The 27,757-nt window shown below is 41.6% G+C and overlaps 1 protein-coding gene and 1 long non-coding RNA gene across 5 annotated transcripts in view; one reads left to right on the top strand and one right to left on the bottom strand.

Moving 5' to 3' along the window:
* The window catches only part of LOC129636157 (uncharacterized), a 39,438-nt gene extending 21,193 nt beyond the window's left edge, over nt 1-18,245 (bottom strand). Inside the window, exons 1-2 of one of the 3 annotated variants that reach the window (XR_008706695.1) lie at nt 17,781-18,245; nt 17,029-17,197 (exon numbers count right to left, since the gene is read on the bottom strand). This is a non-coding gene — a long non-coding RNA (uncharacterized LOC129636157). Of the gene's footprint in view, nt 1-17,028; nt 17,344-17,603; nt 17,620-17,780 lie in introns of those variants that run through there. The other 2 variants (XR_008706696.1, XR_008706694.1) reach the window with 2 other exon arrangements.
* THOC1 (THO complex subunit 1) overlaps nt 16,725-27,757 on the top strand; it is a 36,980-nt gene continuing 25,947 nt past the window's right edge. The window contains exons 1-7 of one of the 2 annotated variants that reach the window (XM_055559435.1): nt 16,725-16,859; nt 19,304-19,377; nt 19,472-19,532; nt 20,753-20,819; nt 24,626-24,744; nt 25,183-25,231; nt 25,639-25,734. In XM_055559435.1, coding sequence (XP_055415410.1) covers nt 16,806-16,859; nt 19,304-19,377; nt 19,472-19,532; nt 20,753-20,819; nt 24,626-24,744; nt 25,183-25,231; nt 25,639-25,734 — 520 coding nt within the window. In that variant the 5' untranslated portion in view covers nt 16,725-16,805. Of the gene's footprint in view, nt 16,860-18,293; nt 18,357-19,303; nt 19,378-19,471; nt 19,533-20,752; nt 20,820-24,625; nt 24,745-25,182; nt 25,232-25,638; nt 25,735-27,757 lie in introns of those variants that run through there. The other variant, XM_055559436.1, reaches the window with a different exon arrangement.

Genomic DNA, 27,757 nt, shown 5'->3' with positions numbered 1-27,757 from the left:
CTTCTCACTGTTGCAGAGCACAGGCTCTAGGGCTCACAGGCTTCAGGAGATGCAGCACATGGGCTCAGAAGTTGTGGGTCCCAGTCTCTAGAGCACAGGTTCAATGGTTGTGGCACACACACCTAGTTGGGATCTTCCTGGACCTTAGATTGAACCTGCGTCTCCTGAATTGGCAGGCAGTTTCTTTACCACCGAGCCACCAGGGAAGCCCTGGGAATCTTTCTTGAGTTGCCTGGAAGGCAGATCCCAAGATAAAGGCCTCATCTACCTCCCCCATCACCCATTCTAAATGTCACTCATCCTTGGCCACTGGAGGCTACCAGCCTGATGGACTGACACAGAACCTCAGCCCTGAGTCCTTAGCTGCTTTGGCCTCATCAAGCCATAGCTGTTGAAGCTGCCCACTTACTGTTATCTCTGGCAAGAAAGGACCAAGAGACGCCCATGCAAGCCCTCTGGGTTCCAGTCAACCAGAGGAACCCTACTCCTCGTAAGAGCAGTAGTGTAAGAGCAACCCTACTCCTCGTGGTAATCAGGGTCAATTTTGTCCACCAAGGGAATAATTCTTTTCTTTGCCAGTTCTTCCACTGACATGAGGAGCCTCCAATGACCTCATGTAGTCACAGCTTCAGGTTTAATTGCTGCCTGGTGTTCCCCTTGTGGAAACCAGAACCTTTAAAGTGGTGGAGTCTACAGTTGCAAGCTTGATAAGCAGCAATCCTGAAAGGATCCATACCAATTTCTACTTTTTGGTTCTCGTCCCTGTGAATTCCAGTTTTCGGAAACGTAGCACTATAGCTACTGACTTAGTGCATATAACTTCACCCTGGAGGACAGCACTGTAACCTTACAGGTTGTTGGCCCAACGCTAGAACCCTCGCTGAGCCTTCAATAGTCCTTCCACCATCCCATTAGACTAGCTACTTCCAATTGTTCAGATATCTGGGGAGACTAGTGGATCTCGTGGTCATGTGCCCATTGCCACAATGTTGTGCTAGCTGCCATTTTTAATAGATCAGGAATTCTGTAGGCCCTTGGTTGATAGTATTAATAGAGACATGTGGGTAAGGCAGGAATCAATTCTGGTAAGGACAGAGTGATGTCCTTGTGACGGGCACAATGAAGGACAGAAAAGGTATGGACCTGACAGAAGCAGAAGATATTAAGAAGAGGTGGCAAGAATACACAGAACTATAAAAAAAAAAAAAAAAGATCTTCACGACCCAGGTGATCACAATGGTTTGATCACTCACCTAGAGCCAGACATTCTGGAATGCAAAGTCAAGTGGGCCTTAGGAAGCATCACTATGAACAAAGCTAGCGGAGATGATGGAATTCCAGTTGAGCTATTTCAAATCCTGAAAGATGATGCTGTGAAAGTGCTGCACTCAATATGCCAGCAAATTTGGAAAACTCAGCAGTGGCCACAGGACTGGGAAAGGTCAGTTTTCAATCCAATCCCAAAGAAAGGCAATGCCAAAAAATGCTCAAACTACCGCACAATTGCAGTCATCTCACACGCTAGTAAAGTAATGCTTAAAATTCTCCAAGCCAGGCCTCAACAGTATGTGAACCGTGAACTTCCAGATGTTCAAGCTGGATTAGAAAAGGCAGAAGAACCAGAGATCAAATTGCCAACATCCACTGGATCATGGAGAAAGCAAGAGAGTTCCAGAAAAACATCTACTTCTGCTTTATTGACTATACCAAAGGCTTTGACTGTGTGGACCACAACAAACTCTGGAAAATTCTTAAAGAGATGGGAATACCAGACCCTCTGACCTGCCTCTTGAGAAACCTGTGTGCAGGTCAGAAGGCAACATTTAGAACTGGACGTGGAACAACAGACTGGTTCTAAACAGGAAAAGGAGTACGTCAAGGCTGTACATTGTCATCTTGCTTATTTAACTTATAATGCAGAGTACATTATGAGAAACGCTGGGCTGGAAGAAGCACAAGCTGGAATCAAGATTGCTGGGAGAAATATCAATAACCTCAGATATGCAGATGACACCACCCTTATGGCAGAAAGTGAAGAAGAACTAAAAAGCCTCTTGATGAAAGTGAAAGAGGAGAGTGAAAAAAAGCTGGCTTAAAACTCAACATTCAGAAAACTAAGATCATGGTATCTGGTACCATCACTTCATGGGAAATAGATGGGGAAACAGTGTCAGACTTTATTTTTGGGGGCTCCAAAATCACTGCAGATGGTGACTGCAGCCAAGAAATTAAAAGATGCTTGCTCCTTGGAAGAAAAGTTATGACCAACCTAGACAGCATATTCAAAAGCAGAGACATTACTTTGCCAACAAAGGCCCATTTAGTCAAAGCTATGGTTTTTCCAGTAGTCATGTATGGATGTGAGAGACTATAAAGAAAGCTGAGCGCCAAAGAATTGATGCTTTTGAACTGTGGTGTTAGAGAAGACTCTTGAGAGTCCCTTGGACTGCAAGGAGATCAAACCAGTCCATCCTAAAGGAAATTAGTCTTGAATATTCATTAGAAGGACTGATGTTGAAGCTGAAACTCCAAAGTCCAAACTTTGGCCACCTGATGCGAAGAACTGACTCACTGAAAAAGACCCTAATGCTGAGAAAGATTGAAGGCAGGAGGAGAAGGGACGACAGAGAATGAGATGGTTGGATGGCATCACTGACTCAATGGAGATGAGTTTGAGTAAACTCCGGGAGTTGGCAATAAACAGGGAGGCCTGGCGTGCTGCAGTCCATGGGGCCGCAAAGAATCGGACACGAATGAGTGAGTGAACTGAAGGACAGATTGAAATTGAAATCATTTGGCCACCAAGTGGATAGTCTGGTCTCCCCAAGGTTCACTGTATATCTACATCCACAAGATAAGACATCTTATCTACCTTGTGGCTGAAAGCTACCTCTCAAGTGGGGGTTCTCTAGTGGACATTAGTGTGAGATACAAAGATACACACACTCTGTGCCCACAACCATAAGTTCAGCCTCATGCCTCTTCCCCAGATTTCATTACCAAGCCCTCTGGGTTCCAGTCAACTCCTCCAGGCTTTCACTATGTTGGAGCAACCCTACTCCTTCCAATTTGGTTCCTTCTGGGGCCTGACCAAGCAGATAAGCCATTCACCCTTGTCCAAGAATTCGTATCAACCTGTATCTCAGGCTGCTTTTCCTTCTTTATAAAATGAGCATTTATAAGGCCCCTCTGAGTAGAGCTACAACATGGCCCCACTCCAGTCAGCACCTAGATTACGTGATCTTTCTCTCCACTGTGCTGGTAATGGATAGTAGGTGGCCAGTTAACTTTCCCACTGTGGTAGGTTCAGGGCAGAGATGTGAAATGAAAGAGGCTCTTTAGCAGTAACATCTGTGCTTTTCCTTGGTGCCCCATCCTGCCAAACCAGGGAGTTGTGCTGGGCTAGAGAATACATAGATTATCCCATAAAGTCTTCACCCAGTGGGTGGTCAGTACTACTCTAGTGACCACTAGAACATGACACCCTCTACAGAGCAAGTCAGAAAAATATCTGTGTGCCAACTCCTACTCTGTCCAGTTTTAGAGGGCACACTTGATGCTGTGGCTGTTATTACTGGTTTGAATGCCACTGCTATAGAAAAATGAAAAAAAACCACAACTTGGTTTGGGCCAATCCTGGTTCACAAATTGTGTTCCAGCAGCCGAGGGATTGGCATTTCTAGGAGAATCGAAAAATTAAGAATCTGCAAGAGGTCTGCCTTGTGTTGATTTTTCCAGGGACTTAGAAGTTAACTGGATGTTTCAAAGTATTGAGTGACTAATTTTCTGTCCTTTTTTCTCAGATCTCACACGGTAAGCATTTATTTCCTGAAAACCTGCCAAAAGAGTCATTTTTTTTTTCAGAGTTCCAATAGTATTTTTAAAATGTAAAATGAAGTCCTGATAGCAAAAATGATCAATGTAGACCCTTGAATCTACCCGCAGCAACTTAAGAAGTATTGCCTTCTTTTGGTTTCAGGTTTGGGGAGTTTAAAAGAGAGAGAGAAAGAAACAAATTTTCAAAAGTTTCTGAAGTGCTTATTTTTCGCCGAGATTCAGGCTTGCTTATTGGATAAGAATGGTTGATTCAGGACAGCTGACATCTGCAGGTAAAAATGTGCCTACGATTTGTTTTTAGTTGTGTTACTGCGCCTTCCAAGCCAAGGTTGCAGGTTGGCAGTGCCCTGAAGGAGGGAGAGAACTGGACAGCACCCATGCCTCCCATTAGGGAGGCCTCCAGACAGAGCCTGGAGCAGGACCGTGCTGGGACTGACCCAAGCCAGGCCTTCCTGTGCTGCCCAGAATCAGAGCAGCACCCTCAAAACCAATCTCCACTCGTGCCCACTGTGGATAGAACAGTCTCAGAGCATTTACAGGTTTGCTAAATGGGTGATTGTACTCTGTCAAACCCATAGTGTAGGTTGGACGTTGGTGATCAAATACTACAGGAACTACCCGCTGGCTTTGCCATTTAGTGGAGGCGTGGGCCTTTCATTCTAGAAAGTGCTGATTGACAGGAAGGCATATTGTCTCAAGAAACAGATGTACAGTTAACCTGGAATTTTACAACATCTTCCCCAAATACAATAAACCTTGTTTTCAATGAAACCGGTTAAGTGCCTTGTGTATTATGAAATTCCTTTGATGAATAAGTCAGATTATTTATGGACTGTTGGAAGACCAATATTTCACTGCACAAACTGCCGATGGATCATTTGGGAAAGGAGCCAAAGGGTCAGGAAGAGCTCTTTATCACACTAATGCACAAAGACACACAAAGCATGACCCAGATATAAAAAGGGAGCCAGCCCACTGCTAGTAGATGCCATTCATGGCTGAGCCGAGGAGACTGCCTGGAAGCTCTGACAACAGAGAAAATGATGGAGGAGAAAGGAGGGGCGGGAAACACTCCCCAGGGTGAAACACAATAGGGAGACCAGGAGAATCTGGGCAGGGTCTGGCCTCAGTAGAAAAACAAGATATAAGAGGATCCCATGGGGAACTTCTCTGGTGGTCCAGTGGCTGGGACTCTGAGCTCCCAGTGCAGGGGCCCCAGGTTCAATCCCTGGTTAGAGAATTGTATCCCACCTGCCACAACTAAGCATTTTTATGCTGCAATTAAAAATTCCATGGGCTGCAATGAAGACCCAGTGCAGCCAAATAAATAAATTAAAAATATTTTCTTAAAAAAGGACCCCATTTTTCTAGTTTCTTCCCCATCCTCTCCCTCCTGGAGGTTCAAATCCAACTAGGCAACATATTTGATTGCAACTATCTACCCTTTCCATGCATTCCATCACAGTTAGAGTTAAGAGTATATTAATTTGGATAACACTAGCTCCTATCATAAACAGCCCCTCAAAAAAAATATATAATGGCTCAAGGACCATAAACGTTTTGTTCTTTCCCATAATTTAGCATAAAGGAGATATTGTTTGGCAGCTCTCTTCCACAAGGCGATTGAGGAACCCAGGCTGCAAACATGTGGCTGTGTCATTTCCTAGGGCCCTCTTCTGCACTGAGACACTGAAAGGGGGACAAGTATGAAGAGGACACTTAAAACCCCTGCTTCTTAAAACTCTAGCTTGAAAGTGAAAGGCAAGACTTCTCACTAACCATTGGTTAGAACTTCACTGCATTGTATGCTTGCTTGCAAGGGTATAAGAAATATAGTGTATGTAGCTGTCTGCCCAAAGGAAAATAATGGATGTTTTTGATGAATGGCTAACCATCTGCTTGGAAGCAGGTAAACCTTTTATCCATTTTTGCAGGAATGCCTTCTGCTGTGCATTGTAGGGTTGAAGTGAAGTGAAGTGAAGTGAGGTTGCTCAGTCGTGTCCGACTCTTTGCGACCCCATGGACTGTATAGCCCACCAGGCTCCTCGGTCCATGGGATTTTCCAGGCATGAATACTGGAGTGGGTTGCCATTTCCTTCTCCAGGGGATCTTCCCAACCCAGGGATCGAACCCAGGTCTCCCACATCGTAGGCAGACGCTTTACCATCTGAGCTACTGGGGAAGTCTTAAAACCCATCAAAAACATTGTAGGGTTAGTAGCAAGCAAACATTAATGAAACAAAGGGGTGTCTGAGTGACCATTGAGATTAGAGTAACAATAAATTTCAGTAAGTCTGTGCCAGATTCCTCATCTGTAAAAGTACACAAAACTTTGAGGATCAAATAAGATAATGTGTAAATAACTTAGAAAGGTGCACATGTAAGCTCTCAATAAGTTTAAGTTATTATTACTCTGGTCTCAGTTGTCTCTTATTAATGTCATTTGGAAGTTTTGCTGCTATTTAATTCATATATTTGCTTTTAGTCCTGTAGTTACATAAACGTCATATACATGAGATGTTTATATTTAGTTTTATGTTTGTTCGCTTAAGAGACATAAAATAATTTTAATCATCACAAGGGGTCTGTGGAAATGTTATTTTTTTTAAAAAGGGGGTTTATTCATTTAAATTTGGGAACCTTGTAGCAGAATCAGGCTTGATGCTATTCACATCTCAGCTTCCCCACTTAACCACCAGTTTATTCAGTCTTTGCTGGCCCCTACCTCCATCTCTGTGAAATGGGCATAAAACCAACACATCACAGTCACTGTGCTGGGAATTATGCACAGTGTCAGATAATTATGTCAGATGATGCATGTAACAGACTTGTCTAACACTTAGCATATCCCCAGTAAATACAAATTCCCTTCCCTGTCTCATAATATTTTCAAATTGAGTGAAAGAAAGAAATTGCTTGAAATGCAAAGCTAACAAGGTTATGTCTTTAAAGAATTCCTTCCTTTTAAGAAAATGGAACCATAATTTACCTGGACATTTCCAGAGTCTCATCAGCTAGATACTGTTCAAGATGCAATTAAAAAAAAAAAAAAAAGGAAGGAACCATTGCAAAATAGGAAAGGCAACGCTCATATTACAAGTGTATGTGAAAGTCTAGCTCCCTGTTTTTGAGAAAGAACTGAAAAGGAATGTTGGAGATACAATCCCTTGAGGTTTCCACATAGCACTCTCAGAATAGCAATAAGCTACCTGATGGAAAGGATTTTAAGAAAGGAGCATTGCTTCTGGTTTGCCCATACTGAGCACCCAAGTCCTTCCTGTAGTTTAGGTCAGAGTTGTTTTCCTTCACTTGAAAGCCTTTCTGGTTCCTATATTTGCAAAGGCTCGGAGTTCATTTCAGGTCTAAACTTCAAATACAGACGCCCATTTTATCTGTTCATCTGGGTAATATTTTTCTATTCTTTTAGTCCTACAGCTCCATCTGGGGAGCTCCCTCTTGAAACTTCAGTTACTGCTCAATCAGTACTCTCCTAGTGATTATATCCCAGTGTCAAAGGAAATGAACTTATTTTATTCCCTATTTTGAACCCACTTCATTGTTGGGGTTCAGGCTAAAAATGGATTTCCACACGTTCTTTTCTGCAGGACCAGAGCAACGGTTCTCGCGGCATAACATTAGCAGTCACCTCCCAAATCCTCTCACACATACATGTTGAGAAAAACTACTCTGTGACTCAGAGTGGGGGCCATGAATACAGTCGAACACATCAGGATGGGTCAGCCACAGTAGTAATGACTAATCACTGAATCTTAAACAAGAAGGATCAGATCAGTTAGAGCGGGAGAGAAAGGCATTCCGGAAGAAGCAAAAATGTATGCAAAAGTTATTAGACACAAAAGGAACTGAGAGTAGCTTTGGCTGCAAAGTATGTGGTTAGAAGGCAAGGCAAAACAAAAGAAATACAACATATAATTATGACTCTGGAGTCAAATACACTCAAACTCAAATTCTACTCCTGTAAAGAATTTTTGGAATTCTCTGAGTCTTGGTTTTCTCATTTGTATAGATTTCTTAAAAAGTAAGGAATCAATGAGCTCATGTATTTAAAGCATAAAAACATGATGGCAAAAGAAAACAATGTATGCTTAGCATATAGTAACTTATATGAACATGAATGTGTGTGCGTGCTCAGTCGCTCAGTGGTGTCTGACTCTTTGTGACCCCATGGACTGTAGCTCCCCAGGTTCCTCTGTCCATGGGATTCTCTAGGCAAGAAATACAGGAGTGGGTAGCCATTTCTTCCTCCGGGGAATCTTCCTGACCCAGGATTGAACCTGCATCTCCTGGGTTGGCAGGCAGATTCTGACCACTGAGCCACCAGGGAAGCCCAAATATGAATATATTAATATATGAAGCTGATGGGTTGGGCATGGACATACTATGAATAGTTTTAAATGTGGAGCTTAATCCAATGAGGTCTTGAAAGCTATTTGGAGCCACTGAAGGGATGGACTGATCAGATTTCTATTTTCATTAATGCAGATACTCAAGTGAAAAGCAGTGTGCTAATCACCGTGGGACACGTTTGAATACAAATCCTATCTTTGACTCCCAGTCTATGCTTCACTGCCATCAACTGCTGAGGATTTAGTGTGGGTCTGGTGCTGACTTCAAAACAGGAAACTCTTCCCTACTTTCCATTTACAAAGTGGGAGGAAGGAAGCTCGAGTTGGGCAAAGAAAGATTGTAGTGCAAAGTCTAACCAGAACCAGCCTAGCCCCAAGGGCAAAGTGCTTCATTTTCCTCCAAGAGTTATGAATAAAAATAGCACATGCTACAGTGAAGGTCACAAAACCTCATGAAATAGTCATGACTTAGTAATTCCCCTTGATGTAGGTCTTTTTCATTTCTTTTTGAAATTGACATACACAGCTATTAGAGGAACTCCTTAAGAGAAAAAACACCAAAAGTCCAGCTGAGTCTTCCTGATTCCTGCAGCCTGGATGGAGCTGTCAAGTTGCTCGAAATTAAGGAAAAGGAAGTGTTCTAAGACAGCATAAAACGTACATACATACCATTTTTTCTGTAGTAATAACTGACTTACAATTTGGATTGACTAAAGAAGTTAAAGGTCTGTACCAGAATGCACTTTAGATAGCTGCTGCTGCTGCTGCTAAGTCACTTCAGTTGTGTTCGACTCGTGCAACCCCATAGACGGCAGCCTACCAGGCTCCCCCGTCCCTGGGATTCTCCAGGCAAGAACACTTAAATACATCTGAATTCAAAAATTTCTCGTCTCTTCCTTTTTAGAGGAGATATTTCCGTGCAAATGCTGACCTCTTGTGGTAAGAACCAGTTACTTCAAAGAGGGTTTCATTCCAAAGGAATTGAAGATAATTTGTGTTATCATAGATAACCGAGTTTTGCCAAGAGAGTCCACTGGTCATAGCAAACACCCTCTTCCAACAAAACAAGCGATGACTCTACACATGGACATCATGAGATGGCCAATACCGAAATCAGATTGATTATATTCTTTGCAGTCAAAGATGGAGAAGCTATAAACAGTCAGTAAAAACAAGACCGAGAGCTGACAGTGGCTCAGATCATTAATTCCTTATTGCAAAACACAGACTTAAACTGAAGAAAGTAGGGAAAACCACTAGGCCATTTAGTATGACCTAAATCAAACCCCTTACCTTAGAAGTGACAAATAGATTCAAGGGATTAGGTCTGATAGGCAGAGTGACTACAGACAGAGGTTCGTGACCTTGTTGAAGCTGTGATCAAAACCATCCCCAAGAAAAAGAAATACAAAAGGCAAAATGGTTGTCTGAGGAGGCCTTGCAAATAGCTGAGAAAAGAAGAGAAGTGATAGGCAAAGGAGAAAAGAAAAGATATACCTATCTGAATGCAGAGTTCCAAAGAATAGCAAGGAGAGATAAAAAAAAGCCTTCCTCAGTGATCAGTGCAAAGAAACAGGAAAACAACAGAATGGGAAAGAGATCTCTTCAAGAAATTAGAGCTACCAAGGGAATATTTCATGCAAAGATGGGCACGATAAAGGATAGAAATGGTATGGACCTAACAGAAGCAGAAGATATTAAGAAGAGGTGGCAAGAATACACAGAAGAACTGTACAAAAAAGATCGTCACAACTCAGATAATCATGATGGTGTGATCATTGACCTAGAGCCAGACATCCTGGAATGTGAAGTCAAGTGGGCCTTAGAAAGCATCACTACGAACAAAGCTAGTGGAGGTGATGGAATTCCAGTGGAGCTATTTCCTGAGCTAATTCCTGAAAGACTATGCTGTGAAAGTGCTGCAACTCAATATGCCAGCAAATTTGGAAAACTCAGCAGTGGCCACAGGACTAGAAAAGGTCAGTTTTCATTCCAATCCCAAAGAAAGGCAATGCCAAAGAATGTTCTAACTACCGCACAATTGCACTCATCTCACACGCTAGTAAAGTGATGCTTAAAATTCTCCAAGCCAGGCTTCAGCAGGACGTGAATCGTGAACTACCTGATGTTCAAGCTGGTTTTAGAAAAGGCAGAGGAACCAGAGATCAAATTGCCAACATCTGCTGGATCATCGAAAAAGCAAGAGAGTTCCAGAAAAACATCTATTTCTGCTTTATTGACTATGCTAAAGCCTTTGACTGTGTAGAACACAATATTTTGATTTCAGAATTTCATAAAAATTCTGAAAGAGATGGGAATACCAGATCACCTAACCTGCCTCTTGAGAAACCTGTATGCAGGTCAGGAAGCAACAGTTAGAACTGGACATGGAACAACAGACTGGTTCCAAAGAGGAAAAGGAGTATGTCAAGGCTGTATATTGTCACCCTGCTTATTTAACTTCTATGCAGAGTACATCATGAGAAACGCTGTGCTGGAAGAAGTACAAGCTGGAATCAAGATTGCCAGGAGAAATATCAATAACCTCAGATATGCAGATGACACCACCCTTATGGCAGAAAGTAAAGAACTAAAGAGCCTCTTGATGAAAGTGAAAGAGGAGAGTGAAAAAGTTGGCTTAAAGCTCAACATTCAGAAAACTAAGATCATGGCATCTGGTCCCATCACTTCATGGCAAATAGATGGGGAAACAGTACAAACAGTGTCAGAGTTTATTTTTTGGGCTCCAAAATCACTGCAGATGGTGATTTCAGCCATGAAATTAAAAGACGCTTACTCCTTGGAAGGAAAGTTATGACCAACCTAGATAGCATATTCAAGAGCAGAGACATTACTTTGTCAACAAAGGTCTGTCTAGTCAAGGCGATAGTTTTCCAGTAGTCATGTATGGATGTGAGAGTTTGACTATAAAGAAGTCTGAGCACCGAAGAATTGATGCTTTTGAACTGTGGTGTTGGAGAAGACTCTTGAGAGTCCCTTGGACTGCAAGGAGATCCAACCAGTCCATCCTAAAGGAGATCAGTCCTGGGTGTTCATTGGAAGGACTGATACTGAAGCTGAAACTCCAATACTTTGGCCACCTGATGTGAAGAGCTGATTTGAAAAGATCCTGATGCTGGGAAAGATTGAGGGCAGGAGAAGGGGACAACAGAGGATAAGATGGTTGGATGGCATCACTGACTCGATAGACATGGGTTTGGGTGGACTCCGGGAGTTGGTGATGGACAGGGAGGCCTGGCATGCTGCGGTTCATGGGGTCGCAAAGAGTTGGACACGACTGAGTGACTGAAATGAACAATGAAGGAGACCTGGGTTCAATAAGTAAAACATGATCACTTCAACAAAAGAGATTTATTCACACTGCAACAAATACATTTAGCTCTTTCATTTTCTTTGCCTTAAAAACTCAGCAAGTGAGTAATTTAAAATTTATTCAGCAATTCATTGATTGACACTCTGTTTCCAATCCTGTGGCATTACCAGCAGTACCAAAATATGTGCACATGTCTCTTTATTTGCACGTATAAGAAATCCTTTTGTGTTTATACCTAGAGTAGAATTATGGGATTGAAGGGTATTAAATCTTCAACCTTACTAAAACGCCAATTCATTTCCAAAATTTTTGCAACAGATTCCATTTCCATCAGCTGAGTACAGGTGCCCAACCTCCTCACCAACATGCATTAAACTTTTAAGCTCATGCCAATGTCATAGATGAGAAAACAATATCACAGTATTGTTTATGCATTTCCCTGATTGCTCAGGAAGCTAAGCATCTTTTCATATTTCCCCTCTGTATGAATTTCCTGTTTATGTCTTCTGCCATTGTAACTTGAGTTGGTTTTTAAAAGTGTATGCTGCTGCTGCTGCTGCTAAGTCACTTCAGTTGTGTCCGACTCTGTGCGACCCCAAAGAAAGCAGCCCACCAGGCTCCCCCGTCCCTGGGATTCTCCAGGCAACAACACTGGAGTGGGTTGCCATTTCCTTCTCCAATGCATGAAAGTGAAAAGTGAAAGTGAAGTCGCTCAGTCGTGTCCGACTCTGTGTGACCCCATGGACTGCCGCCTACCAGGCTCCTCCACCCATGGGATTTTCCAGGCAAGAGTACTGAGTGGGGTGCCATTGCCTTCTCCATTAAAAGTGTATAGTGTGAGGTAAAGGTTTGCTTTCATTCCTCTGCACATCGATGTCCAGTATTCCTAAGGCCATTTTTAATTTTTTTTGGCCACACCATGTGGCAAAAGGGATCCTAGTTTCCCAGCCAGGAATCAAACCTGCATCTCCTGCATTGGAAGTGTGGAGTCTTAACCACAGGACCAAAGAAGTCCTCCCAACATCATTTATTGAAGAGACTATCCTATCCCCATTGTGTGTTCTGAGCACTCTTACTGAAGATAAGTTGGCCACATATAAATATAAAATATATGACCATGTATTTATTTGGGGGCTCTCTACTCTGTTCCATTGGTCTACACATCTGTTCTTATGCCAGCACCATATTATTTTGATTACTGTAGTGTGTAATTTTTTTTTTAAATCAGGAAGTGATACTTTCAGTTTTATCCTTTCTCAAGACTGCTTTGGCTATTTGAAGTTTTATACAGTTATGTACTAACTGTTTATACAATTGTGCACTAACATAGGAGGAAAAAGAGGTGCCCAATTAAAGAGTTTATGCATTATTGGATGTCTGCCTTTGTAATGGTATTATTACATATGTAGAAAACTTATACTATGAATGACAATATGATCCTTACCCTTCTCTAAATATAAGGAATAATTTATGAGACATTAACTAGGTCCATAGCTTTGTAAAGATTTATGGGTTAAGATTCAAGAAAAATACAAGCTTTGGGATTAAAGTTAGCAGTTCGAATTCCAAACAGCTTTCTCTAGACACATGACCCAGGACAGACAAGCCTGTTATGTACAATGTCATGCTAAGGAGGAGGAATAATACAAGAAAAGTGTCTGGCTCATAGGAGGTACTCAATAAAACTTGACTATTACTTACGGACACTGTAACAGTGTAAAGAGCTCAAAAATCCTAATCAAAACCCGTGGGTAGTCTCATTTGGCCAGTTACCTCTATCAGGAACCCTATCTCTTTGAGTTTGCTTCCTCATGTGTAAAATGAGCATAATAGCTGTGTTACTCACCTTAAAATATCATTTACAGGATCAAATGTCTTACGTTAAGTGCTTGGGAATTAGAAGGCATTTTTACCATCTAAATGCTAAAACATTTCTCTGGTAGGATTTTTGATGAGTATCTTTTAAAACTGCATTGCCTACTTCCTTGTCTTATTGCCAGCTCCTCAAAACAGCAATTAATCTATATTATTTTGTTCATTCAAATGTAGAGTTACTATTCATTCAAGAAATACTGTCCACTGCCTATAGAGAGCACAGGTGCACAGCAAATGTGATTTAAAAAAAAAAAAACCACAATTCTAAGTCTTTGGCTAATTTAAATTCTAGACTTTGATGGATGGATGCGTCAACAAACTCAAGCTCTTCTCCCGTTTGGATTTTGTAAAAAAAAAAAAAAAAATATATATATATATATATATATATATATATTATTTACCTCTTGTGTAAATTTTATTTACTTTGCAAGGAGAGATAAGAAAGCCTTCCTCAGCAATCAATGCAAAGAAATAGAGGAAAACAACAGAATGGGAAAGACTGGAGATCTCTTCTAGAAAATTAGAGATACCTAGGGAACATTGCATGCAAAGATGGGCTCGATAAAGGACAGAAATGGTATGGACCTAACAGAAGCAGAAGATATTAAGAAGAGGTGGCAAGAATACACAGAAGAACTGTTCAAAAAAGACCGTCACGACCCAGATAATCACAATGGTGTGATCACGCACCTACAGCCAGACATCCTGGAATGTGAAGTCAAGTGGGCCTTAGAAAGCATCACTACGAACAAAGCTAGTGGAGGTGATGGAATTCCAGTTGAGCTATTTCAATTCCTGAAAGACGATGCTGTCAAAGTGCTGCACTCAGTATGCCAGCAAATTTGGAAAACTCAGCAGTGGCCACAGGACTGGAAACGGTCAGTTTTCATTCCAATCCCAAAGAAAGGCAATGCCAAAGAATGCTCAAACTACTGCACAATTGCACTCATCTCACATGCCAGTAAAGTGATGCTCAAAATTCTCCAAGCCAGGCTTCAGCAATACGTGAAACGTGAACTTTCAGATGTTCAAGCTGGTTTTAGAAAAGGCAGAGGAACCAGAGATCAAATTGCCAACATCCACTGGATCACTGAGATAGCAAGAGAGTTCCAGAAAAACATCTACTTCTGCTTTACTGACTATGCTTAAGCCTTTGACTGTGTGGATCACAATAAACTGTGGAAAATTCTTCAAGAGATGGGAATACCTGACCACCTGACCTGCCTCTTGAGAAACCTATATGCAGGTCAGGAAGCAACAGTTAGAACTGGACATGGAACAAGAGACTGGTTCCAAATCGGGAAAGGAGTGCGTCAAGGCTGTATATTGTCACCCTGCTTATTTAACTTCTATGCAGAGTACATCATGAGAAATGCTGGGCTGGAAGAAGCACAAGCTAGAATCAAGATTGCCGGGAGAAATATCAATAACCTCAGATATGCAGATGACACCACCCTTATGGCAGAAAGTGAAGAAGAACTAAAAAGCCTCTTGATGAAAGTGAAAGAGGAGAATGAAAAAGTTGACTTAAAGCTCAACATTCAGAAAACTAAGATCATGGCATCTGGTCCCATCACTTCATGGGAAATAGTTGGGGAAACAGTGGAAAGTGGCTGACTTTATTTTTTGGGGCTCCAAAGTCCCTGCAGATGGTGACTGCAGCCATGAAATTAAAAGACGCTTACTCCTTGGAAGGAAAGTTATGACCAACCTAGATAGCATATTCAAAAGCAGCGACATTCCTTTGCCAACAAAGGTCCGTCTAGTTAAGGCTATATTTTTTTCAGTGGTCATGTATGGATGTGAGAGTTGGACTGTGAAGAAAGCTGAGCGCCGAAGAATTGATGCTTTTGAACTGTGGTGTTGGAGAAGACTCTTGAGAGTCCCTTGGACTGCAAGGAGATCCAACCAGTCCATCCTAAAGGAGATCAGTCCTGGGTGTTCATTGGAAGGACTGATACTGAAGCTGAAACTCCAATACTTTGGCCACCTCATACGAAGAGTTCTCATTGGAAAAGACTCTGATGCTGGGAGAGATTGGGGGCAGGAGGAGAAGGGGACGACAGAGACGGCTGAATGGCATCACCAACTCCATGGACATGAGTTTGGGTAAACTCCGGGAGTTGGTGATGGACAGGGAGGCCTGGCGTGCTGGGATTCGTGGGGTCGCAAAGAGTTGGACACGCCTGAGCGACTGAACTGAACTGAACAATCATCCATAATACGATAACAATCCGATTACATCAGCTACCTATTAAATCAGTTAATACCAGTTGATCTGGGCAATTTGGCAACGTACGTTGTACAATCAAACCTGAATCATTTTATTCTGAAAAAACCTGCAACGCTCCAGGTAGCCATCACTGTTCACAATTCCCACTTAGGGACAAGATTACGCAAAGTTTATTTTTGTTAGCGTCCTGTACTCTCGCTGGATATCCACGAAGGGAACCAGGTAAAGCGCACCAGGCTTTCATTTAGGAACACGTGCAGGTGGGTAAGAGCTGGTAGCAGGTGTTTGGGTCAGTGCTTCTTTCCCCACCGCATAATTCCAACGGAAAGACGACTGCCCCTTGGCTTCTCATTGGCCAAGTGAGCGGAGACGAGGGAGGAACCGGGCAGAAGACTAGGTCTTGCAACGGGTGCCTTAACCCTGGGACTTGGCGCCACTGGCTATCCATTCAGCGCCGAGTACTGCGTTCCTCCACAATCTTCCTCGTTCAGTAGAGCCCTCTATCTGCCAGCAAAATGAACGAATCCCCACACATTACATTGCTACACAAGCCACGCTTGCATTCATGACTTCATTCACGCTCCTCAACAGCCCAGGGATACGAGCATTATTTTTCTCAGAAAATGGAACTGCACCTGAGCTACAGGGCCCGTGACCTTCAAGGCAGATGCGCGAATCCGGAGGTGGGACCACTGGTTCAGGAAGAAGGACTTTGATCCGACGGCCACTGCCGTCACCTCCCCAGCCCGGAGCTCCCGGATAAGCCGCCTGACTTGGATTCTCAGACGGCTACCACCTTCCCTTGCGGCCCATCGAGCCGTAACCAGCCGCCATTCACCGGACTTCCCAAACCAGGAAAACCCCCGCCAAGAGCCCGAGCGTCCCGGCTTGTAATTCGCAGCGTGTACAGGGCGAGGCCGCGCGTCTGCAGTCACCCCACGGGTTGTTACCCACGAACCCGGATCGGGCGTTGACTGGCTAACCCTGGCTCCCAACGCCCTCCCGACCTCCGTCACAGGGAAGCTCCCAAACACCACGGGACCCGCCCCTGCGCCCACAAGCCGCTCTAGCCGCGCACGGAGCCGGCACTCTCGTTGCTCCCGCCCTGACGTCATCAGCGGGCGCCGCGACGAAGTGGTGGGCACGCGCAGCCAAGAAGATGTCTCCGACGCCGCCGCTCTTCAGTTTGCCCGAAGCGCGGACGCGGTTTACGGTGAGTTGCGGAACGGTGGGCGCGGCCCCGGCCCAACGCTATTTGTTGCTCTCCTCTCCCTGAAATTACTTGAATTTTGCACTGGGGTAAAGCGGGGACAGAGGCGTTACGCCGCGGCGACGGGTTCCCGGCCCCGTCGTGGGCTGGGGAGGCGGCAAAGGCGCTTTACCTGCCTCTTCCAAGAGTCCTCTGCGGTCCGCCTCCTCCTTTCCGCCGGTGGGTCCCGGACCCCTGCGCCCTTCGTGGAGGGCTCACCCGCAGACTACCTCCGTTTGGGTCCTGCTCCTCTGCGGTGCTCGCTTAGCCAGGCGGGTGTTTCCAGAACTGGCAGGGGGCTGCTGTAGAGGGAAGGCGGGAATGGTTTTAGTCTAGAGAACCGGCTTCCGCCCCGCCTCCTAACTGCCGGGTGGCTCTTCTCGCCGCTTATTCATCACCCTTTAACCCTTTGTATCTCACTCCTTAGAGATCGATGAGGACGGTCCTAAGTGGGGCGAGGTAAATTGATCAGCTTGGAAAGGGTTGTCAGCTGTCATTTTATTCTTCCGCCTTGGGGAACAGTAATTTAAGCATTTGGGGAAACACTTTACAGGGCGTTTTGATGTTAGCTTATTTAACTCAGAATAGCCCTGTGAAGTAGGGTGTTTAATTATCCGCAATAGATGAGAAGGAAACTGAGACAGCCAGCCCCCCAGCCCCCGCCTTTGTTGTTGTTCAGTCGCTAAGTCGTGTCCGACCCTTTGCAACCTCATGGACTGCAGCATGCCAGTCTTCCCTGTCCTTCACCATGTCCCGGAGATTGCTCAAACTCATGTCCATTGAGTCAGTGATGCCACCCAACCATCTCATCCTCTGTCACCCCCTTCTCCTGCCTTCAGTCTTGCCCAGCATCAGGGTCTTTTCCAGTGAGTCGGCTCTTCGCACCAGGTGGCCAAAGTTTGGAGCTTCCGTATCAGTCCTTCCAAAGAATATTTAGGGTTCATTTCCTTTAGGGTTGACGGCTTTGATCTCCTTGCAGTCCAAGGGACTCTCCGGAGTCTTCTCCAGCACCACAGTTCGAAAACATAAAAGTTAAATGATTTGCTTCACTGTTTTTTCTGACTTCAGACTCAGTATTCTTTTTATGTTGCCCATCACCAAATGAAGAACCCTGTTCTAAGTCGTTTGACTGTATTCATCCCTACTTTTCTGTAATTCTGCGAGGAGAAACTGTTAGGTGTGTCCAAGGTCATATCAGTCCTGGAAGGGACCATTTAATAGGAGATCATCTAGCCCGGTGCTTCTTAAGATTGAGCATGGGTTGGGATCACCTGGGGATCTTGTTAAATGAGATTCTGGTTCCGTAGGAATGGGGCCTGAGATTCTGCATTTCTAACAAGTTCTCAGGTGATGCCACTGCTGCTGGTGGTAATAAGGATCTACAACAACCCATATATGTAACTGGTGAGGAAAATGAAGCACAGAGACAAAGGGGTGTGCTCTGGATTACAGACTTCCCAGGTGGTGCAGTGGTAAAGAATCCGCCTGCCAGTGCAGGAGGCAAAGGAGATGTGGGTTCATTGCCTGGGTGGGGACGATCCCCTGGAGGAGGGAATGGCAGCCTACACCAGTATTCTTGCCAGGAGAATCCCATGGACAGAGGGGCCTGGTGGGGTACGGTCCATGGGGTCACGAAAAGTCGGACACCACTGAGCTTGCGTGCACCAAGATTATGCAGCCTACTCACAGAGTCAGGAATGGACCATTTCCTGTATAAATGTAACTCCTGTGAGGTGACAAGATGATTTTCCAAGTGTATGTGAATTTTCACAGAGTGAATGACTTGGCAGTATTTTTCTTTTTCAGTTACGACTACTTTGTGACAGTCAGCAGGTTTAGTACTTTAAGACATCAGTGTTTACTTGATGTCAGGGACTGTGCTGTGCAAGCTACCTAGGGGAGGTGGGACTTTTGTTGGGTCTTGAAGAATGGATAGAATTTACATGAGCATGTGGGAAGAACAATGTGCATGGATACACTAGAGTGAACTTGATAGAAAATGATGGAAAAATGGCTAGAGCCTAGTGGAGAGTATGTGTTTGGGGTTACTGGGAAGGTTGGATAGATTGAGCGGGATAACATTATTAAGGACCTTTAGAGGAAGCTGTGAAACAAAACCTGTAAATAGGGGGCCACTTATGAGATTTTTTTTAAAGCAGAATGAATAGCATATTTAAAGGAAAGGTAGGCAGGAAAACCTGGAATGAGAAAATTGAGCTTGGACGCTCTCAACAAGCTTTAAGTGATGAGTAAGTAGCATTTGAATGAGAACGACTGCTGAAATGACTGACAGGTAATTTTTCTCAGGTATAAACATTTTTTAGTTAGACATACAATTAATGAGTGGTATGTTTTTCAGTGAACAAAAAAATCCTCCAACTTATGTGCTTTTTTTTTTTTTCTTCTAGAAATCTACGAGAGAGGCTCTGAACAGCAAAAATATCAAGCCCTTGTTGAATACCTTTAGCCAGTTACCTGGCAGGTAAGGCGTTAATATCCATGACATGGGCTTATTGAAATCTTTATACTTAACCCTGAGCTGTTTTAAAAATGCAGGTATTTTTTGTTTTTAATAGTGAAAATGAAAAAAAATGTACCCTTGACCAGGCTTTTAGAGGTGTTCTAGAAGAAGAAATTGTAAGTATGTTTTTCCTTTATTTATTGTTAAAATTTTGCTGGCAGATTAGTAAATATTATTTTTTAATTTGCTTTTATTCTTAGAATAGATATTTAACCATGAGTATTTTTTTTCTGGAGGGAACTGCTTAGTCTGTGAAACCTAACTTAGTCATAGTCCGCATAGGAGTTACATCATGAATAAGGGTTTTGATAGCATAGGTGCAATTTAAGAGTTTGGTTTAGTGAATTAGCAGAGCCCTCTGCCGTTGAATATGTATAAGAAAAGTTGGTACGAGGTCTTCCTGAGCAAGAACTAGAACTTGAAGATGGGCCCTGTCTTTGCTGTATAAACAGCGACACATCCTGGAGTGGATGAGAAGTCTAGTCCAAGGATGTTCAGCACGGATTCCAGGCCCTCGTTTTCCTTATCAGCATCCTCCTTCTCAGTTAGTAATAGATAACAAGAGCCTATCCAACTTTAGTACAGGAATTTAAACGTGAAAAATCGGACTTTGTGCACCATTAGTGGAGCGCTTAAATGAAAGGAAAAGTTCCAACAGTTTATTCTTCATTTAGCAAAGCTTGGAGCCTAAGAAGCTAGATTCTTTTCCAGTAGCCATAAAACTGTCCCTTTCTTTAGGACAGTTCTGAATTCATTCTTTCTTCTTCAGACATAGTCACCTGTTGTCAGGCATTGGGCAAGGTTACCTTGCTTTTTTGGGCCTCAATTTCATTTGTAAGAGAGGAAACACCATTTTTACAGGGTTGCATAAAATGGCACTTAATAAACACTCAATAAATGCTGGTTTTTATGATATTATCACACCTAAGCATCATCTCTCTTCTATTATTAATAAAACCCTTCCCAGACATACTGATGCACTAGGACAGTTAATCCCCCTGGCCCAGTCTTTTGTCTGGTGCCTTTGAGTGACTTAATGGCCTCAGCACATCTGTGCTTGATTAGCTTACAGGCTTAATCATGCTAATATAACCATCTTCCCAAGACTCTTGGAGTTTAAGTGAATCACCTGCTGCTTATTTATTTAATATACTTCTACAATTAGGGCTCTTATCATTCATTTTTAAAATATTCTTAGTAATTTTATCCTCTGTGAGAAATATCCTTATCCAATGTTTGTGATAATCAATTTAATGTCAGAGGGTATGTTTTTCTTATTATCAAATTAGTCTAAATTCTGGTTCCTAAATTAAGTTGTTTTTTCCTTTGTTGGTAGATAAATCATTCATCATGTGAAAACGTTTTAGCTATTATTTCTCTTGCTATTGGGGGAGTAACTGAAGGTAAGTATGGTTTGGTTTGGTTTTACAGTGATCCTAGACTTGACATACTTTATTGAAAACGTATTCTCCCCATACCTCTCTACCTAGTTGATTTTGTTCATTTTTCAGATTCTGCCTACCTACCCCCATTGCCAAGAAGTCCCACTGAAATGAGCTCACAGTTATTTCTTGTCACTAGTGTACACTGCACACCTTGACATTTCTTTGTTCTCCACTTCGTTCATCCAGTGCCTATTTATTGAGCATCTACTATGTGCCTGGTACTGAGCTAGGACTTGGAGATTCAGTGGTGAATAAAACATATTCCCTGCCTATAAGGAACCTAGTGGTTCAGGGAGAAAACACATGTAAATGTCTTATTGGGGATAATTGAAGTGGGAATGAAGTATAGTTGAAGTGAATCTTTAAACTTCAGAGTCTGAAGGGACCAGGATGGGCTAGAAAGAAAACTGTAACATAGGAGCTGGGGTGTAAGGGCTGTAAAAAAAACTAGAGCAGAATGGGGAGAGGATGATGAGAACCGTGAGGAAAGAAGCAGGAGGGTAAGTTAGGATCATTTGTAAAGGGCTTTGTATGCTGTGCTCAAGAGTACCTGTGGGAAAGGCATGGGATGGGGAGAAACTGCTGGCAGGAAAACTAGGCAGACATTGGTTAAGATGGGCCAGGGGTAGTAGGAGGTAGTTTCAGCAGACTTTTAAAAAGTGACTAATACACAGTAGTAGCTCATTAAATATTTGCATAAAGAAGCAATGAAAAAGTAGCTCATCGGTACTCTTTTTTAATTAGTCTCGTTAAAATATTCCTTTGATTTATTCATATAATTTATGTGAAAAGTGCCTTTTAATCTGTAAAGCACTATTCACATTTATTATTTTGATACTTATTCCTACAAAAAAACTGAAACATACAAGTTAAAAGTTATCTTCCAGTATAGCCGCAAGCAATTTTGTGAACTTAAGTAGTTCATAAATTTTGGCTTTAGAAGTTAAATTTATATGAAATGCTTATTCATCATTCATTTATTAAGCATATTCTAACGAGTACTGCAATCGAGTGTTCCTTGCCAGTTCCTGTCAAACAGTTTGCAGCATCTACTTCATTCATTGATTATCCTGATATGATACTCTTGTAAACTGGTAATGTTTTTAATGCTTCAGTCAGTCCAGTTCAGTCACTCAGTCGTGTCCAACTCTTTGCGACCCTATGGACTGCAGCACGCCAGGCCTCCCTGTCCATTGCCAACTCCTGGAGCTTGCTCAAACTCATGTCCATCGAGTCGGTGATGCCATCCTACCGTCTCATCCTCTGGCATCCCCTTCTCCCGCCTTCAATCTTTCCCAGCATCAGGGTCTTTTCCAGTGGCTCAGTTCTTCTCATCAGGTGGCCAAAGTACTGGAGCTTCAGCTTCAGCATCAGTCCATCCAATGAATATTCAGGACTGATTTCCTTTAGGATGAACTGGTTGGATCTCCTTGCAGTCCAAGGGACTCTCAAGAGTCTTCTCCAACACCACAGTTCAAAAGCATTAATTCTTCGGTGCTCAGCTTTCTTTATGGACTCTCACGTCCATGCATGACTACTGAAAAAACCATAGCTTTGACTAGACGGACCTTTGTTGGCAAATACTTGAAGTTATACAAAGTCTGTGTTTAAAACTTTTACTTTATTTGAGAAAGATACGGACTTAACTCAGTTAAGCCATGAATAAAGGTTTAAATAACCTTTTTATTTTAATTTGATGGGAAAAATTTCTTCTTCAGACCAATATGATTGTATTGTTTATTATGTGACAGATTTTCAAATTGTCCATAAACGTGTTTTGTTAAACTCAACTTGGCAGATATTTATTGAGCTTCTGTTATGTCAGACTCTCCACTGGTGAAAACCTTCAAAAATGCCTACCTTTAAAAAGCTCATAGTCTACATAACAAAAATTAACAGTTTGGATATAAGTACTATAATTTATGTACAGTGTGCTTTTAGAAGCAGAGATGTGGTAGCCTGCACAAAAGTACCAGAAGCATTTTTTAGATGCAGTATGTACTATATGCTTTGAAAGACTGAGTAGGAATTTACCATGTGATAGAGATCAGGAAGAAGCCTATTTAGGCAGAAAACGTAAACAGAACCATGCAGGCTTGAACATAGCAAGGTGTTCGGGAACTCAGGAGGGGGTGTCTGTGGCCAAGGTTAAGATGAAGCTCAGAGGGCAGCACAGAGGCTGGGACACGGGTTGTGACAGTGTTGGGGAATCATGTTATAACCCAGCTCATCAGAATCACCAGTGAAGCTCCATTTTTAAATGAGACTGCCAGGCTTTCACTCAGTTGTACTGAATCTTTGAGAGTGGAATCTAGGTAATTTTCTTAAGTTCTGTAATGATTAAATGTGTGTTATTTTGCCAAATTATACTTCAGCTAAGGGCAGGGAGTATGTCTCTCTAATCTCTTGGGTATACAGGACACAAAGTATCACAACTTAGTTAAAGGACTTTGGAGGGCATCTGGTTCGGTCTTGTCTCTGGCCTGTCCTGTCTCCCTCAGTAATGTCCTGGACAGGGGTCCTCTACTCCATGGATGAAGCTCACCATTTGATTTCTGTTAGCTGGTTCTGATGATCAGATTTCCTTTGCGTTGAGTTCAGCTTTGCTGCTTTATGCCTCACTGGTTCTAGGCAGTATCCCTCATACTACATTCCAGCTAAGATCTTTCCAGTGCAGCGCAGAGCTGGAAAGACTACTTCCTGTTTCTGAACTACTGTGTTAATGCAGTATTAGGGGTAATAGTACCCCTAGATACTTTTTTTTACATACCATGCTGAAGTGGCTACTTTTCCTAAACCCTTAACAAGTATTAGTATCTATTACTGAAAAATAGAAGGAAGAATGAGCAGGGAAATAAAAGCATTTTTAGCTAGCCTAGATGACCTTAAAGTCTTCAGTTTATTGCTTTAGTAAGATTGAATTTAGACATAACTTTTTATTTTACCAATTTTTCCTTTGAAACAACAGTATATTTTAAAAGTATAGTAAGAATTGAAATTAGTATCAAACCTTTTTGTTATCTTTTTTGAACTAGATCTTTTCAAATGACAAGGACAATTTTAATTTAGCATTATTACAGAACATTTGGAAATGAGGAAAAGGGAAAATACTAGTCCCAGTTCTACTTTGAAAAACTACCATGTATTTTGGTATATGATTTTAGCTTCTCTAGTCTTTTTAATAGATTTTATTGTTATAACTATAATATCCATACAGTTCTGAACCCTGCCTTTTTCACTTGACATTAAATCATAAGCATTTTCCAAGTTATTATAGTCATCATAACCATCATTTTTAATTGATTGCATTATATTATTTTGAATAGCTTAGTGGTGAAGAAAACAGACTGTGGAGCCAGACTGCCTGGGTTCGTATCCCGGCTCTACCGCTTACTGGCTCTATGATCTTGGGCAACTTATTTAACTTCCCTGTGTCTCAGTTTTCCCATTCTGTAAACTGGAGATAATGTTCTCTACCTCATAGGGTTATGAGGATTACACGTGTTAGTGTATGTGAGGCACTTACTATGCCTGACATATAGTAAATGCTCTTGAAGGGTTATCAAGGATGCCACATACCAAAACTTAAATAAACTTAAGTATATCTTCCTTGGGAACTTTTAGGTTGCTTCTATTTCTTGCCTTTCACAGCCTTGTTAGGATTGACAAAGTGTACCTTTAAAATTATCTTCAAAATTTTTTGCATGAGCTCTTTTTCTTAGCCATATTTTAAACTTTTAAATTGGCTTGTGCTCCACTTGAAGGTATTTGTACGGCATCTACACCTTTTGTATTGTTGGGAGATGTTTTGGACTGTCTTCCTTTGGATCAGTGTGACACAATATTCACTTTTGTGGAAAGAAATGTTGCTACTTGGAAATCAGTAAGTGCCTTAGTTTCTTTTTCTACTAACTTTAGCTTTCTATAGATCCAGAGTTCTGAGGGTAGTTTGTTTTGTTCGTGGCTTTTATTTCTGACTTTGCCGATAGCTAAAAAGTTTGTCTTTATGAGAATTATATGTTCTGCTCTCTTGGAAAAGCCAAGTGAGAGTCAAATGGAGAAAAAAATGACAGTACAAAATTTGAGTAGAAACAGTTACCTTGAAAACACACACTTTTACATGTTTTAAAAGTTGCTTAGAATCGTATTTGTTATATGTTTGAAAATATTTCATTAAAAATGTCGTTTGCTTGGAAGAAGTGAAAGCGGCATAGTAGATTCAGCACATATTAGTGTTCTTTAAAATCTTACTTCCTGTGACTTACTATTGAAGAATGTGCAGCAATGTCAGAACAACTAATAATTTCTGTCTTAATTTCAGAATACATTCTATTCTGCTGGGAAAAATTATTTACTACGTATGTGCAATGGTAAGTGAGCAGTAAATGATTGGTTTTTAAGAAGGAAATATGGCCAGGAAACCAGGTGGTTGAATTAAACACAGGTGATAAAATTTTTTTTAAGTAGATTGTATTTTCATTTAAAATAGCAGTCTGATTTATTAAAACTGATCATTTGCTTTACATTTATCTATTCCTGTTCTAGGTATAAACTTAATGAAAACCAAAAAGTTGAGTGAAGTTTATCTTGCCCATGTTAAACTCATTTTATTTTTAATTTTCTGGTCCTTTTTTTTGTGACAAAAAATAGTTTCTACCCCCATTTTGAGAACTACTGCTTTAGGAAAATACTTTTGAACAGGTTAAGACACTTGGGTATATTGTAATAAATATAGAATAATCTCTTCTGTGTAACCTTTGTTTCCATTTGTTGTTAGATCTCCTACGAAGATTATCAAAGTCCCAGAATACAGTCTTCTGTGGACGAATTCAACTCTTTTTGGCCAGGCTTTTCCCTTTATCTGAGAAATCAGGTGAGCTTTTGTACATAAGTTGCTTTGCAGGAAAATTTTTACCTGTTTTTCATGGACTAGAATATACCATGATGATTTAAAAAAAAAAAAGGTTCTAAGAAGTTGAAAGATAGCATAGGAAATTGTCACTTGATTTTCATTTACTTGTAAATAGTTGTACCTATTCCAGTGCGTAATACAGGTAACACTCAAATAAAGCCATTGATTCTTCAAGTTCAAAGCTTATTAATAATAATGTACAGTTGAATCACACTGAAATATTTAGACATGAATCATGTTTTTATTTCATTTCCTAATACATGCCAATTTTTCTGCTTCCATTTTCTTCTTCAATCACTACTGTTTAGCCTCATTTACTTTTGTTCATTTCTTTTATCATTGTGAAATATAACAGTAGTATGAAAAGTGCATAAAGTAAGCATATAGTGTAATAATTATAAAGCATATGGTTGGGTAACCACTGTTCAGGTCCAAAAGTGAAGCATGGCCGTTCTCTCGAACCCTCCACAGTCTGTTTAGATATGCCAGATTTTAACTGTCTATCTGCCTCAGTCACCCGTTCCTTGCTGCTGCTGCTGCTAAGTCGCTTCAGTCGTGTCCAACTCTGTGCGACCGCATAGACAGCAGCCCACCAGGCTCCCCCATCCCTGGGATTCTCCAGGCAAGAACACTGGAGTGGGTTGCCATTTCCTTCTCCAGTGAATGAAAGTGAAAAGTGAAATTGAAGTCACTCAGTCATCTCTGACTCTTAGCAACCCCATGGACTGCAGCCCACCAGGCTCCTCTGTCCATGGGATTTTCCAGGCAAGAGTACTGGAGTGGGGTGCCATTGCCTTCTCCAACCCCTTCCTTAATACCAGGCTAATCTACCACCTACTTCACATGTTGTTTTAAGGATTAAATGAGTTAAAATATGTGAAGAGCTTACAGCAGTGCCTGCTTGTGGTAAGACCTGTAGTGTGTGTTAGCAGTGGCAAAATCACCTGTGACTTTCTTTTTGTCCTGCTGTGTCTCTGCTGTTTTTCTTTCCTCTTATTTAAATGTGGTCAGGATTAATTTCAATTTACCAGAGTATTTACAACTTGTATTTCTGATCCTCTATCTGTGAGTATTTTCTCCTTTAGACTTTTCTTTAGTGCAAATTTTGTTTTGTCTGAAAATCTTTATTTCTTTACTCTTGAAGAATGGTTGAAGATTAGATAGAATGGTTGAAGTATAGAGATTGTAGGTTGGCACTGGATATAGGATTTCATTTAGTGGAAGGTCGTCATTACTTTGCCTGTGTCTTCTAGAGAGGAGTCAGATGTCAGTCTAACTCCTTTGAAGCTAATCTAGTTTTGTTTTGTTTTTTCCTCTGTTTGCTCTTGAAATTTTCTTTTTCTTTGAATTTTTGTTTGTTCTTTTGTTTGTGGGGTTTTTGGTTTTTCACTTTTATATAATGTATCTAAGCATGGATTTTTAAAATTTATCATTCTTCAGATTTGTGGGCATCTTGAGTTTGTGCATTGGTTATCCTTCATCCGCTTTGTAAAAATTTAAACTGATATTTCTTCAGATATTGTGTATGCTGCTTTCTCTTTATGGAACTCTAGTTAACATTTCTGTACCTTGTCTGTCTCTTACACTTTCTACAGTTTTCATCTGTCTCTCTTTCCATCACATTCTGCGTGATTTCTCTAGAAATGTTTTCTAGTTTACTACTTCTCTGTTCATCTATGAATAATTTGCTGCAAAATGAGTTCTTAATTTCCGTAATTGTACATTTCATTTCTAGAAAGTCTTTAAGTCTGCTGTGTCACTTTTTAGTTTCTTATTCCCTGTTTCCAAGCTTGTTTTCAGTTGTCTCGCCAGGGTAAGCGTTGTTACCTTTACTCACACGTCTGATAATACCAGTGTCTTAAGTCTTTGCGGCTGTTTGTCACGCACACTTGTGCCTGCTTCTCACTCATGGTGTCTTATCTCTGTGTGTGTTTCTGGTAAGCGTTTGATGTTGTGTTAGAGAAGGTGTTTGAAGGAATAGTTT

This window comes from Bubalus kerabau, chromosome 21, assembly GCF_029407905.1.
Source record: "Bubalus kerabau isolate K-KA32 ecotype Philippines breed swamp buffalo chromosome 21, PCC_UOA_SB_1v2, whole genome shotgun sequence".
NCBI classification, from domain to species: Eukaryota; Metazoa; Chordata; class Mammalia; order Artiodactyla; family Bovidae; genus Bubalus; species Bubalus kerabau.
This window is presented reverse-complemented; position numbering and strand designations above follow the sequence as displayed.